This window comes from Hemitrygon akajei, chromosome 9, assembly GCF_048418815.1.
Source record: "Hemitrygon akajei chromosome 9, sHemAka1.3, whole genome shotgun sequence".
Taxonomy (NCBI): domain Eukaryota; kingdom Metazoa; phylum Chordata; class Chondrichthyes; order Myliobatiformes; family Dasyatidae; genus Hemitrygon; species Hemitrygon akajei.
The window spans coordinates 38999714-39015305 of record NC_133132.1 but is presented as its reverse complement, the minus strand read 5'-3'; the positions used below and the strand labels follow the sequence as shown (position 1 = coordinate 39015305).

The 15592-nt window shown below is 42.8% G+C and overlaps 1 protein-coding gene across 1 annotated transcript in view; it reads left to right on the top strand.

The window, feature by feature from the left end:
- LOC140733017 (uncharacterized) overlaps nt 1-15344 on the top strand; it is a 54880-nt gene extending 39536 nt beyond the window's left edge. Inside the window, exon 2 of the mRNA XM_073055781.1 lies at nt 9501-15344. Within this exon, the coding sequence (XP_072911882.1) occupies nt 9501-13066 (3566 nt within the window). The 3' untranslated portion in view covers nt 13067-15344. The remainder of the gene's footprint in view (nt 1-9500) is intronic.
- Nucleotides 15345-15592: the final 248 nt, after the last annotated feature.

Below are 15592 nucleotides of genomic sequence, written 5' to 3'. Positions count from 1 at the left end.
AACATCCTAGTAAATCTTCTCTACACTCTTTCAATCTTATTGATATCCTTCCTGGTCATGCACTTTGGTAGAAGAAATATAAGGGTAGACTATTTTCAAAATGGAAAGAAAATTCAAAAATCTGAGGTTCAAAGGGACTTAGAGTTCTTGTTCAGGATTCCCTGAACGTTAGTTTGCAGGTTGAGTTGGTGGTGAGGAAGGCAAATGCTATGTTAGCATTCATTTTAAGAGGACTAGAATATAAAAGCAAGGATGTAATGTTGAGGCTTTATAAAACACTGGTGAGGCCTCACTTGAAGTATTGCGAGCAGTTTTGGGCCCCTTAACAGACATTGGAAAGGGTTCAAAGGAGGTTCATGAAAATGATTCCAGGATTGAAAGATTTGTCATATGATGATCATTTGATGGCTCAGCCTGTACATACTGGAATTCAGAAGGTGAGAGGTAACCCTTTTGTACATGAAGCCACTGATCATCTTCTGCCTTCTGTGGCCAAGCCATTCTGTATCCATTCAGCTTCCTTGGATTCCATACCTCCTGACTCTGAATGAGTCTACCATAGGGAGACTCAGTTGAGGGCAGCGTTCCCTTCACCCATCATTACTGCCCTCGACCGCATCTCTTCCATTTCATGCACGTCTGCCCTCACCCCATCCTGTCGCCACCCTACCAGGGATAGGGTTCCTCTTGTCCTTACCTACCACCCCACCAGCCTCCACATCCAGCACATAATTCTCCATAACTTCTGCCACCTCCAAAGGGACCCCACTACCAAGAATATCTTTCCCTCCCAACCCCCTCCCCCACACTTTCTGCCTTCTGCAGGGATCGCTCCCTACGCGACCCCCTTGTTCATTTGTCCCTCCCCACTGATCTCCCTCTTGGCACTTACCCTTGCAAGCAGAACAAGTGATATTCTTGCCCCTTACACCTCCCTCACTACCACTCGGGCCCCAAACAGTCCTTCCAGGTATGGTGACACTTCACCTGTGTTTGTTGGGGGTTATTTGTTGTATCCAGTGTTCCCAGTGTGGCCTTCTGTACATCGGTGAGACCCAATGTAGATTGGGAGAGACTGCTTCACCAAGTACCTTCGCTCCGTCCACCTGAACAAGTGGGATCTCCCAGTAGCCACCCATTTTAATTCCACTTCCCATTCCCATTCCGATATGTCCGTCCATGGCCTCATCCACTGTTGGAATGAAGCCATACTCAAGTTGGAGGAACAACACCTTATATTCTGTCTGGGTAGCCTCCAACCTGATGGCATGAACATCAATTTCTCAAACTTTCAGTAAATCCCCCCCCCCCCCCTTTTCAGGATTTCCCATCCCCATTTCCCTCGCTTACTTCACCTCCTTGCCTGCCCATCGCCTCCCTCTGCCCTCCCCCTTCCCATTTTTTTCTTCCATGACCTTCTGTCTTCTTTGAGATTCCCCTTTTCCAGCCCTGTGTTTCTTTCACCAATCAACTTCCCAACACTTTACTTCATCCCTCCCCCTCCCAGTTTCACCTGTCATATTGTGTTTCTCCCTCCCCTCCCCCCACCTTTTTAAATCATCTTTTTTTCTCCAGTCTTGCCAAAGGGTCTCTGCCCGAAACGTCGACTGTACTTTTCTCATAGATACTGGCTGGCCTGCTGAGTTCCTCCAGCACTTTGTCTGACTATCCCTAAAAAGACTAGGCTTCGCCAAATGCTCAGAAGTCCTGTCTCTAAGGTTCTCCTCCAACACCTGAGCAGTGTAGCGCGATGCTATCACACCTCATGGTGTTTCGGAGCCCAGAGGTCAATTCCAGCATCCTCGGGTTTGTACGTTCCTCCTGTGACCACTCGAGTTTTCTCTCAGTCCAAAGACGTACAGGTTAGTAGGTTAATTGGTCATTGTAAATTGTCCTGTGATTAGGCTAGGGTTAAATAGATGAGCTGGGGGGAGGGGGGGTGTGGTTCAGCTCAGTGGGCTGGAAGGGCCTGTTCTGTGCCGTATCTCTAAATAAAAAATAAATATATAAACTTGCCCTCCACTGACGTAAGACTATAATTCCCAGGATTATACCTCTTGCTTTTCTTGAACAAAGGGATAACATTTTCCACCACCCAATCATCTAGTACTACTCCTGTGGCCAGTGAAGACATAAATGTCACTGGATCTAGGTTCTGATCTGCTGCCTCCTCAGTAATAATGCAGGACTATCTTCACCATGTGGGTTGCAGAAGTTTAAGGTGCTTTCTTGTTAGAATCTTGGCGGGAACAAATGCTGTCCTTGGCGAGGATTTGCACAAAATGGTGAAATAAATGAAAATAAAGTCTATGTAACCAATACTCTGAATTTTTTTTGGTGGAAATTATAATCGTCATGCAAGAGCGACCTCCGTTGACTGTGTTTCAAAGGGTTTCGAAGGTACATTTAACGTCAGAGAAATGTATACAATATACATCCTGAAATTCTTTTCCTTCCACAGTTCACAAGTTCCTAATGCCATTAATTATTGTCCAAACAGGCCATTGTTTTTGAGTTCAATAGAATTCCCAGTTGTCCGTGTGACTCAGTTTAAGAGCCATTTTGTCCAGTGCAATGGTATTCCTACTAAATGATCTTTAGGTCTTGTACAAATTTTAAATTTTCATTTACATTCCAATATCCGTATGTATTTGAAGAAAATTACTATTTTCTTTAATTTCTATGTCATCCATTTTTATATTGGTCTATAAAATTTCTCAAGATTGAACAAACTGCTAAAACATCAGTACTATGCAGCCAAGCTTAGAATGAATCTTTCAGTACATTTAACTATTTTAAGAAAGTTTGATTTTTTTTTAACCATTTGGGATGAATATCCTTGTAATTTTTGCTTTTAAACTCAATTCATTTACAGATGTTCTTCCGATTAAAGCACAAACACCTGCAGTTAAAAGATTTTTTTCAAGTTCAGATTTATTTGACGCATGCACATCAAAACAGAGTGAAATGAGTCATTTGAATCAAATCATCAAGAATTTTGCTGGGGGCAACGCTCCAGAGTTGCCATGTTTCCAGTGCCAACATAGTGTGTCCATAACTTACTAACCATAACTGTACATCTCTGGAATGTGGGAGGAAACCCATGTGGACATTGAAAGAACATTTGAGGGGCATCACAGTAGTGTAGCGGTTAGCACTATGTTACTACAGCTTGGGGCATGGGAGTTCGGGATTAATTTGTGGCACCATTTGTAAGGAGTTTGTGTATTCTCCTTGTGATGCACCATCAATAACTCACTCAGAGACGTAAGAAGTGAGATATCGGCTTTTATTGACTGGAAGAATGAACAACACAACATCCTGGAGAATGAGGGCCGGCCTCAGGCCTCATTCGCCTTTATACAGGGGTTTGTGGGAGGAGCCACAGGAGCAGTCAGCAGGGGTCTGTTGGGAGCAAACCACTCTGGTATATGTAGTTCACCACACCTTGTGACCTCGTGGGTTTCCTCTGAGTGCTTTGGGTTCCACCCACAGTCCAAATACATACAGTCGGCCCTCCTTATCCGCGAATTCCGCATGCGTGAATTCAACCAATCGCGAAAACCATGCTCTTCCAGCACTTGTTGTTTGAGCATGTACAGACTTTATTTTCTTGTCATTATTCCCTAAACAATGCAGTGTAACAACTATTTTACATAGTATTTACATTGTATTAGGTATTATAAGTAATCTAGAGATGATTTAAAGTATACGGGAAGATGTGCCTGGGTTATCGTGGATCGGGATCGAAAAAAAATTAGAACTTCTCTTACTAAGTAAGTCAAAGCAGGTACATCGGTATTATTTAGCATGTTAGTCAAATGTTTGTCTTAGTATGTAGTATATATTTTACCTTTTTATGCATATAAAACACTTAAGAGCATATGTTTCAGCGCCGGGCTCGGGAACAAAAGTTCTTGGGACTTGGGACAGATTGCTCCCGAGTGCGCTTTCCACCGTGCCGGGTTGATGTTGAGGATCAAAAACCCCAAACCAATAATTAAACCACTGTGTTGCTTAGTAATAATTGTAGCTTTCATCGGGGCAGAGCCTTTCTCACTTTATCCTTTAAAATTGTTCCGATCGTTGACCGATGTAGCCTAATGCTTTTCTAATGAACGATGGCGTTTCACCTCTTTCCGATCACTTTATTATTTCCACTTTATTTTCAATCGTGTTCGTGATTATTTTCGCAAACAGAAACACTGTGGATTCAGATCTCTGCCGCCGGTTCTTAATATCCACCGCACTGAGACAGCTTGAATAAGGGACTTGAGCATCCACGAATTTTGGTATCCACAGGGGGTCCCGGAATCAATCCCTCGTGGATAAGGAGGGCCGACTGTACCAGTTAGTAAGTTAATTGGTCATTGTAAATTGTCCTGTGTTTTGGCTAGTGTTAAATAGCTGGGTTACTGGCCGATGTGTCTATTCCGCATTGTGTCTCTAAATAAATAAATGTACAAACTCCTTACTGACAGCAGTGAGAATTGAACCCTGATCTTATAGATGGCACTGTAAAGCATTGCCAGGATTAATATATAATCTTTGTTGTGCAATAATCTAAAATTAAAATTATATTTTGTCTTTCTGGTTCGGGTACTTTAATGTTATATATTCTTGAAAAGGAATTTAAGTGATGGATTTAAGAGTGACCACTTGAAGTCCAAACTTTGCTGAACTAATGATCTGACCACTTCAGGTGACAGTGTCTTTGGACTAGGGATAGAAAGCTACCTAATGTTTGAGAAAGGCCAGGCCATAATTTCAGTGACTTGCAGAAGAGTATCTGAACTGAGGATTTAACCAGCATTACATTTGACTATACATGTTAATGATGTGCTGATAATGGTTCTTTAAAGAGATGACGATAAGCAGCTGGAGTGCAGGAATTTAGCTCTCAATGGCCCTCCAGTGTTCACTTGGTGGAAAAACAAGGTGGACCAGGACAGCTCAGGGGCTTTGTGACTTTTTACCCTTTTTACCCTTTTTTTTTACCCTTTGTGACTATTTTTCTGAAATTGTAATCATATGTGCTATTTGTGCTGTGTGCTGTTGGTAATGTGTTTTGCACCTTGGCCCCAGAGGAATGCTGTTTTGTTTAGTTGAAGATAATTAAAATCTTTTATATGATCTACATGTTAGAACATTGGACTTGGCCATTATTTAGTAAGAATTATTGAAGTAATAATTCCTCTACCATTGCCATTTCCAAAACCCCCTTCTGGAAAGCGCTGTAGGGCTGTTAAACCAAAAACTTCACGCATCTTAAAAAGTTTCTTTCCCCTAGGCTTCACAGCAAGGTACTGCACTTTAACCACTTTTTATAATGCTGTTAACATCTGAAATATATGCTAGTATCTGTATTTATGCACATTTGATTCCATATCCATACTTCAATCATTGTTTTCATGTGATTCCTTATAATTTGAAGTTTAAGGTAAATTTATTATCAAGATATGTATACTATATACAACCTTGAGATACATCTCTTACAGGCAGCCACAAAACAAAGAAATCCAATAGAACTCATTTTAAAAAAATGTCCACCACACAATGTGCAGAAACAAAAAAACGTGCAAGCAGTAAAATTAAACAAATTGCATTCAGAATGAAGTTCATGTTGTTCAATTGTTGAGTGTTGTAGCCTGACCAACCCACGACAATAAATTCCTAATACATGTAAATGTATATGGAGAATAAAGTTAAACCTTGATCCTGGGGGGAAAAGAACTTGACCGAGTTTATGTATCTTTTCAAATTTGGACTGTTATCGTTAACAGTAGTGAGATCCTTGAGTTGAGTGTAATGTTCTCATTTGGGGGTTGTCTATTGGTGAGCCCTCAGGTAGATGTCAAGACTGATCTGGAACCCACATATTCTGGGGTGTTAGAGAGGATTCCCTTGATGAAGAACACCCGTGCATGACCTTGTTTAATGTGGGGAGGCTGATGCACGTGCAGCCACCACATGGTCCTTGACAGGTCAGGGCCCAGTGGCATAGAATGCAGGACGACTGGGGGCTTTTCACTGCTGCAGCCTTCCTCCACGTTTGCTCCATCGTGATGTATCATTATCTTCCGCCAGCTCTACTGTGGAGGTCTTGGTTGGATCGCTCTTTGTCTGGAACCTTCCACCTTGACCTTAGCAGCAGCTAAGCTCCAGATGACATCGCAGTCAGAATCTCAGGAGCTCACAAGCCTGTCCACCATGACTAGATGCCAATCCTCGGAGGCGTGTGGCTAATAAGGCAATAACAGTAGAGCTGGGCTTGAGTTCGTGAAGTGTGGTGGGTTTTTGAGTAGTTACATACATCGACAACATCATGCTAGTTCAGGTCACGCGAGGAACAAAACTCAGCCTTATTTTATATCTAATATCAAATGTTTTACTCAGTGTCTTTGGCACACAACTAAAGGAAAGGACTTTGTGACCTTGTGTTAGAAGATTTTTTTGTATCAGTTGGAGACTTTAATAGCTGTTCTATAACTGGAGTGATTTTTACAAATCCACATATTTGAGTGCTCAAGGTAAATAAACTTTTCCTTCTTGGCTTAAGTTCTTCAGTACTCTGGGCCTAAATCCACTTGAAGTAGAATTACTGCACTACTTGGCATTTGCACAATAATTGTACTGTTTAAGCAGAGAAGATAAATTTCAGCAGAGTAGCATTACTTCCAGTGACTGAAGCTCAATTTAGCTTTTGTTCCTTGCTTGTATCAGAGGATCTTATTAAAATTAAACTTTTTCAAGCAATTTAATTGTCCAAGAAAGTGTGCTTGACTGAATTCTTGTGCAAACTTGAAGTAGTTTTGGTTTAAGAATCTGAGTAGATTGCAGCTGTGATCCGAACAGCTAGACTTTGCTTTGGCAGAATTATTTTTACAGTTTTATATTTAACTCTACAGAACTATCATTTCAAGAAGTATTGATTGCATCTTACCCAGGAATTTTTAGAAAACGGAGAAGGAAAATGAGTCTTTTGTTTTATCTATCAGTTCTCCATAACTTGGTCTTTCTTGCCATCCTACCTGGCTCAAAGAAAACTGATGTACCCTGTACTTGGTGGCATTTATTTATTTAGAGGTACAACGTGGGTACATGCACTTCTGGCCCAATGAACCCATGCCACCTGATTACACCCATGTGATCAATTGACCTACTAACCGATATGCTTTTGGACTGTGGGAGGAAACTGAAGTACCTGGAGAAAACCCACGCGGTCATGGGGAGAACATACAAACTCCCTACAGATGAGCGGTAATTGAATCCCAGGTTGCTGGCACTGCAAGGCAATGCGTTAAGTGCTACAACCAATACTGTGCGTGTCAGCGTCCTTTTCGGTAAACTGCGTGGAGCTCAGTAAACTTCCGGATGAGAGCCATTCAAAGTTATCCAACTTTTACTTTATCGCCTCTATTAATTTGTATGGGGTGAACCCGTAGTCATTCCCCCCGCCCCCTTTTTAAAACCTATTCGCAGAAATTCAGTTCCTGGCGAGCTAAGGTCTGCCACAGATGGCTGTGAAGGCCAAGTCACTGGGTATAAGTGGAGGTGATGGTGTCTTATTAGTCAAGGCCTTAAAGGTTATGGGGAGGAGGCAGAAGAATGGGGGTTGAGAGGGAGAATAAATCGGCCATGATGGAATGGTGGAGCAGACTAGATGGACTGAATGGCCTAATTCTGCTGCTATGTCTTGTGAACACTGATCATTTGTACACACACTCAAAGAGGATCATTAACTCATAAAAGGGATCTGACTAGCATCTTAAGTTGCACAACCAAAACCTCCCTTTTATTTGCACACTGCAAGTGAATGCCTTTTATTCTGCTTCACACATTAAAGAGCTGTGTGGATATAATTTGATTTCTATTCAACAATGCTTGCTGTTCTGTCAGCACTGATGTTTCAATCTGATCTTCCTCTGGTAACACGGCAGCAGCAGTCACTTCAATTTCTGCTTGGCTGTGGTCCAGTGAATGTACAGCATTGCTTAGTAATCACTGGCCTGCTCAGTTAACCGTATGATTCTGGGAATGATGCAATGTTTGCTAATGGAAAGGCTTGCCCTTACCTTAACTGTTTGCCAGATGGTGTACTGGAAATGCCAGCAACATGGCATCTGAACACAGCAGTCTACCAAAATTGCTCTGTCGACTAGATGGTGAATTCACATGTTAGTGAAGAATTATATCAAGTATTCTTGGTTTGAAAGCTCTAATATCACTCCTACTGTATCCTGTATCTTTGAGAATTGATTTTAAAGCTCTTTATGATCTGGGACTGGCGTTCATCACAGAATTGCTTTCGCTTTATAATGCTACTCGACCTCTCAGATCTTCTTCCAACAGCCTCTTAAATTTAAACAACCTCCTTCAAAAGGTATTTGGCAGGTCAGCTTTTTTGAACTGTGCTCCTAAACTGCGGGATTCAATACCTAAAACTATAAGGAATGCGGACTCACTTGATAAATTTAAACACCTACTCAAAAACCCATTTATTTAACCTTGCTTGTAACAAACAGCTTTTTGTCTTTTGTTTTCATGTTTATTTTTTATTTTTATATTTGTACTTCATTCCATTGTAAAGCACTTTGAACTGCATCATCTGTATGAAAATTTCTCCATAATTAAAATTCTGGTTGTTATTAATTATTATTACTGGCCATTAGGAATGATCGTTCAACTTTTAGAATAAAAGTACTTTTAAACAAATCTTCAGTAACTTGTGAACTTCAGTTTGTTGGGGTACAGAATGAAAGTTTTTTTCCAATTCTCTCCCTCTTGTTTGAATTCAAATTGAATGAGAGAGCGCAATCTTTTGATATGGCATGACAAGTTTTACTTTTCTGTACAGCTTATCAATTACATTTTCTTTAATCAGTATTTGTATGAGTTCAGTTTGTTTAATGCACTGCTTAAAACCAGACATACTGGTAAGCCTTTCAAGAGTCAGAATTTGGAAAAATCCCAGTGCTCTGTTGACGTGTAAGATGTTCTACTTTGTGATTGCTGCTCACCTTAACTTCCAGCTCCACTAACAGAATGGCAAAATCAAAGTAAATTTATTATCAAATTGTGTATGTGTCCCCATATAATAGGGTTGAGATGGATGATGAATCAACCATGATGGAATGGCAGGGCTGACTCAATGGGCTGAATGGCCCAGTTTGCTCCTATGTCTTGTGGTTTTATATACTACCTTGAAATTCATTTTCTTGCAGGCATTTACAGGAAAATAAAGAATTACAATGGAATTTATGAAAAGCTCTTCATAAATAAAGGCTGACAAAGAGCCAATGTGCAAAGCAAAACAAATAGTGCAAATTTTAAAAACACTAAAAATAAATACTGCTGAGAACATGAGTTGTAGAGGCCTTGAAAGTGAATCCGTTTTAAAATGTATTTGAAGTATTGGTTTTAAAGCATATGCTGAATCTTGTTTGTGCTTGCTGGCTGGCAGCATCTGGTAAATTGTTTCTATTGGTTTCTGTTTACAGGTTCTGGTGGCTTGGAGTTTGCTGATGCGGGCGACAATGGTGATTTTCCCCCAAGCTGCAAAAGACTCAAGGTTGAAAAGGATTTCCAGACGGCTGCCCAAGCGGAATCTACTGCCAGGCCACCCAGCGCTTCCCGGGACAGTCGTGATGCCCCCTTTCCCCAGACGAACGGCTTTGTCAGTCAGTGTCATCTGGAAGCCAGCATGGAAGTTGCACTGGAAGAGGACTGTAGTCTTGAGGAATCTTCCTTGTACTGTGAAAGTCTCAGCCAAACCAAAGTACCGGGTGATGAGGAACTGTACAAATGTTCGTACTGCAGTTACACAGCTAAGCAGGCAGACAAATTGAAGCATCATTTCCTGATTCACGAAGGCCAGAAGGCTTCACGGTGTGTCAAAGAACCTGACCAGTCCCAGAGAAGGCCAGTCGAGTGCACTGGCTGTCACATTGCCTGCGATCATATGATAACCCCAGCTCAGCACGCGAGCCAGCCTTCAACAGAAATGAAGGACGGCACAGTTTCGAGGAAACCTGTGCCCTCGCAAACGGGTAATACCTCTGCTGCCATGGGAAGTGAGAAGAAATTTTACAACTGCTCGTATTGCAACTACACATCATCACTAATGGGGAATCTGCAGCGCCATATCCGCATTCACCTTGGAGAGAAGCCCTTCAAGTGCGACCAGTGTTACTATGCAACCGGCCAGTCAGGGAACCTGAAACGGCACAAGCTAATCCATACCCAGAAGAAGTCCTTCATCTGTAACCAGTGTGACTATGCTTCCGTCCAGATGGGTAATCTCAAACGACACATGCTGACGCACTCGAGGAAAAAGTGCTTCAAATGCGGCCAGTGTGAGTACGAAGGGGAAAGTATGGCTGATTTAATGAGGCACAAGCAAAACCACAAAGATGACAAAGGGTCAATGGACAATCCACAAGCAGACACAGTCGAGGTGAAGGAAAGTAGTGAGGAGAAGCCTTATAAATGTTTGTACTGTAGCTACGCCTCGCCGCTGCTGGGGAACCTGCAGCGACACACGCGTATCCACCTGGGGGAAAAGCCCTTTAAGTGTGACAAGTGCAGTTACTCCTCTTGTCAGATGGGGAACCTTAAACGCCACCTGCTGACGCACACACGTGAGAAGATGCTCAGCTGCCGGCACTGCGGCTACGTCTGCAGTAACGCAATGGATTTGAGGCAGCACAAGCAGATTCACGTTAAGGTCAAGCTGTCACCGGATGAGGTGAAACCTCCAGTGAGTGAGCAGAGTACGAGTGATTCAGTCCCATCCGAGCCGGCTGAAATGGGCGCCGGGGACAAAAAACCTTACAAGTGTTCGTATTGTGATTACACATCGTTATTGCTGGGGAATCTCCAAAGGCACACAAGAATTCATCTTGGAGAGAAACCCTTTAAGTGTGACCAGTGTGACTATGCAACCTACCAGTCTGGGCACCTCAAGAGACACAGACAAACTCATATGCACAAAAGGTCACTCAAGTGCCGCTTGTGTGACTGTGTCTGTGGTAACATGACGGAGCTTAAGCAACATCAACAAGAGCACACAACGAGCAGCGGAAGCGGGGAAAAGAAGCCTTATAAATGTACGTACTGTAATTACGTGTCGTCCTTGTCGGGGAATCTCCAGAGACACCTGCGCATTCACCTGGGAGAAAAACCCTTCAAGTGCGACCAGTGCGAATACGCGTCTCACCAGTCCGGAAACCTCAAGCGGCACCTATTAACGCACACGCGGCCCAAGTCCTTCAAGTGCGGCATCTGCTACTGTACGTGCGCCAGTGCAGAGGAGCTCAGGGACCATAAGGAGGGTCACATCAAGAAAGAATCACTGACGTGGGAGGGGAGTGAGAAGCCTCAGGAGCTTTATGCCTGTAAGCTGTGCAGTTTTGTCTCAGAGTATCCAGGTCATCTCATGAGGCACATGAAAACTCACAACGCAGAAAAGCCATACAAGTGTCACTATTGTTCGTATGCCACAGTACAACAGGGTAACCTCAAACGGCACATACTGATCCACACCGGGGAGAAGCCCTTCCAGTGTGACGAGTGTAGTTACACCTGCAGCCGAATGGAGAATCTGAAACGGCACAGACAAACGCACATGGAGAAGGCCTCACCAGGCGAAGGCAGCAGTCTGGCAAAATCCGAGAAATCCTTTCCTTGTGAGCTGTGCGATTTTAAGGCGCGGTACCCCAGTATCCTTGCGAGGCACGTGAAAACTCACGCGGACGTGGCTGAGAAGGTGGAGGGTGCCCAGAGGAATGGCCCAGATATAAAGCCCTTCAAGTGTGACTGGTGCACTTATTGTAGCAGCAGTGCGACGAGCTGGAAAGTGCACTTACAGAGCCACCTGGACGATGAAACGGCATCGCAGCACCAGGAGGAAAGCAAGGCTGAAACTGCCCCGAAAGATTTCTCTTGCAACCTGTGTGACTTCATTACCCAGTACCCAGATGAGCTAATGAGCCACATTAAAACACACAACATGGACTCTGAACACAATGATCCCCAGACCCCTTCCGCTGAGGTACACACAGGTAAAGATAGTGAAAACATTTTCTCTTGTAAGTCGTGCAATTTTGTCACCCAGTACCCTAACCATTTCATAATGCACATGAAAACGCACATGAAAACTCTCAGCACTAGCAATAGTGAATACCAGTGTTCTCATTGCAACTACAGCACCAAGCAAAGTGGGAATTTCAAGCGTCACATCCAGATTCACTTGGGTATAAAACCATATAAATGTAAGAAGTGCAGCTATGCTTCAATTAACTTTGCAAACTTGAAGAGGCACTTACAGACCCATATCAAGCAAGCGTCTGACCAAACTAATCCCTCCTCATCCAATACGTTTGAACTTTTCCAAAAGGACATAAAAACAGAGAGCGAGGATGATCCCTGCTCGCAGGAAGAACACCTTGAAAGTGATGACATGCGGCCCAGCTGTAGAAATTTGAAATGGAAGAGACAGTATAAATGCTCTCAGTGCTATTACAAAAGTACTGAGCTGGGAAACCTCAACAGACACATCAGGAGTCACAGAGGAGAAAAACCCTTTAAGTGCACTCAGTGCGATTATGCTTCCACCCAGATGGTCAACGTTAAGCGGCACCTTCAAACACACACAGGAAAGAAGCCCTTCCAGTGCCCCCAGTGCAAGCTTGTGTGTGAGAGCAGAGAGGCCCTTAAGCTCCACAAGCAGAGTCACGAGGCGAGTGCGGTGATAAAGCAGGAGGGGGAGAGTGAAAATAGCACTGGCAAAGAGCAGAAAGTCTTCACTTGCAAGTTGTGTAGCTTTGCCTCTCAGTATCAGAGCAACCTCATAAGACACATGAACATACACAACTATAAGAGGCCGTATAAATGTTCACAGTGTAACTACGTCTCTGCCCAGATGGGCAATCTGAAGCGACACATGAGGAACCACCTCCAGAGCGAAACCTTCCAGTGTGAGCAGTGCAACTATTCATGTGCTTCCATGACTAACCTCAAACGACACGCCAGGGTTCACACAAGTCAAAGTCCAGCCATAGAATAAAGGGAAATCTTGTGTCGGGAAGGTCAAAGAGCCCATGGTTCAACAAGTTAAATTGCTTGCGATGGGCAGCATTCATAATCTTAGAGCGCTGATGTAGAACCTGTCACTTTTCCCAGTGATGGGACATGTGCCGGCATTCACACCTTTTCAGTGCGAGCAGTTACAGAGGCTAATGGGCCTCAATAGGGATAAACGAACATTGGGGAGAGCTTTACAACGATACTTGAAATCACTGTAAATCTTAAAAATGCATTTGTGAACGTAAGTTCTGTTTGAACATAAGAGTGGAGTTTTCCCAGAAGGTCTCTTTGGGGTATACACCTGTTTTGCTTTTTGGTAAATTCCAATTAAGAAGGTGAAAATCAGAGGCCAAACTTTCGGTGAACTATCAAACTTAAGTTGCTCTATGAGGAAGAATTTTACTCAGTGATTGGTTATATTGAAACAAGAAAAAAATATAATAGCATTCATACTATTGTTAAAATTGAGCAAATGGGTCCAGGAGGGAAGCTGATTTTTTTTTCCATCCACATCATTGCTTTAAGTTTAAGATGATGTAAATAGGCATTAACAGGTAAATAACCAACTGAATGTACATTAGCAGGTAAGAGTTACTGCAGATGCGTAATCTAGCAGTGATCGCTGAACAGCTATGTAGACAAAGCTGTCCATGAATTTCACTTCCTTGTGGGGCTGAGCCTTTTTGTTTTGGTTTCCCAGGAATCCTACAGTAGCTTTACACTGGGGTCATTGATTTAGTTTAAATTTGAGCTGTGTTCAATCACATTAAATACTAAAGCATGGGTTGTGATTTTTTTTTTTGGATAATTTATATATTTAGTAATAATCAGAGAGAATTCATTATTATATGTTTCTGAATTTCATCTCAATCTGTTACTCTACCAAACAACATATTATAAGTTTGTTGATCCACTTGATCTGTTCTGATTGTGTCATTGATATTTCCTTTAAAACTTCCCTGTCAATTACAAATATAACCAATTATCCCTGGGGGTTGCCAACCTGAGGCCCATGGGCCCCTTGATTAATGGGAGGGGTCAATGGCATACAAAAGGTTGGGAGCCCCTGAATTAGTCAGTGTGGATTTAATTCCCTAAAAGTGAATCCAGCCTTGGTCTTAATAGAACTTGAACAACTCTAGTTTCATTCTGAGTTCACCAGAAGTGGGAGATCTACTTCAGAGAATGAGACCAGAAAACCTGCTTGATCTAGTTGTAGTGCAGTTTCTCTTCAGTGGAATATCACTGTGACGTGCAACATCCCACCATTGTGGGAAACGATGTGCTCTGCAGATCTGAAACTCCAAACTTGGTTGCTGTAACACTGCAGAAAGCAAGGTGACTGTTAAACTGGAAGCAAGTTACATTTTAGGTTTGAATGGTCTTGGAATAAACTGAACAAGTTCTCTGGCAACTACAGGTACTTAATGTCATTTTCGGGTAATGTGTTCAAAACTTCCCAGTCACCCACTTTGTAACTGGATATGTGTAAATACCTCAGGTATGGTATATCTCCATAGCACTCTCAACATGGACAGTGTGTCAACTGGATCTATAAGGGCAAGATTTTATTTCTGCTTCTTCTTTTTCTTAAGCCCATCACTCCAACTGAGGCATAGGCTGCTGAGAGCAGCTCGTCAGAGTCCACTGTCCTGGACCACTCTTTCGGTCTTTCCAAGTGTAGCCCATCGAAAATCCTTCTCCCAGGGGTGAGGTCTTTTAGCATTTTTGTATCTCCAGGTTTTTATGGGAAGGGGTTGCTAGCTCCATGCCCAACCCTCCTCCTTTTGCAGTCGGGCTTGGGACCGTGCATGGCAGAGTTAGGATTTCATTTTCCCAGTTGAGTGTTGAAGCAAGCTCGGTCCAAACTTGCCGACCATGTAGATTTGGAGCCAGTGTATCCAAGGCAAAGGTGAAGAGCTGGTTTGATACTAGAAGAGTACAAATGGCCTGTGTCACTCTCACCACTTGTCAAATCTACATATGTCAGATCTGGGCCACATCGACTTGACTTAACTAGTTATTACTTTCGAGAGACTACGTGGCCTGTGAGCGGTTCCAGAATTTTCAAATTTGTCAAATCAAGGTTGGATCCTAATCGGTCTGTCCTTGATTTGAGATGGCGGTGAGGAAATGCAAATAGACTCCAGTTCATCATGGGTCAGTGAGGGTCACCATAGGCTCAAGGGTCAGTAAAAATGGCAATGTCAACAATGTTTGGATATCAAAGCAATGAATGAATAAACTTACTTCCCTCACATGTGACAAGCTCTTTGCTTTTGAAATTATCCCTCGGGGACCACAATTTGCATACCTTTCTTAAAAGGGAATACAATCTTATTTTCTACATAATTAACTCCACTCGGTGTTAAGTGGGTGCCACGCTAGCGCAGTGCTTAGCGTGACAATGTTACAGTTTGGGATGTTCTGGGGTTCAGAGTTCAATTCTGGTACTGTCTGGTACGTTCTCCCCAGGAACGTGTTGGGTTTTACCGGGTGCTTCGGA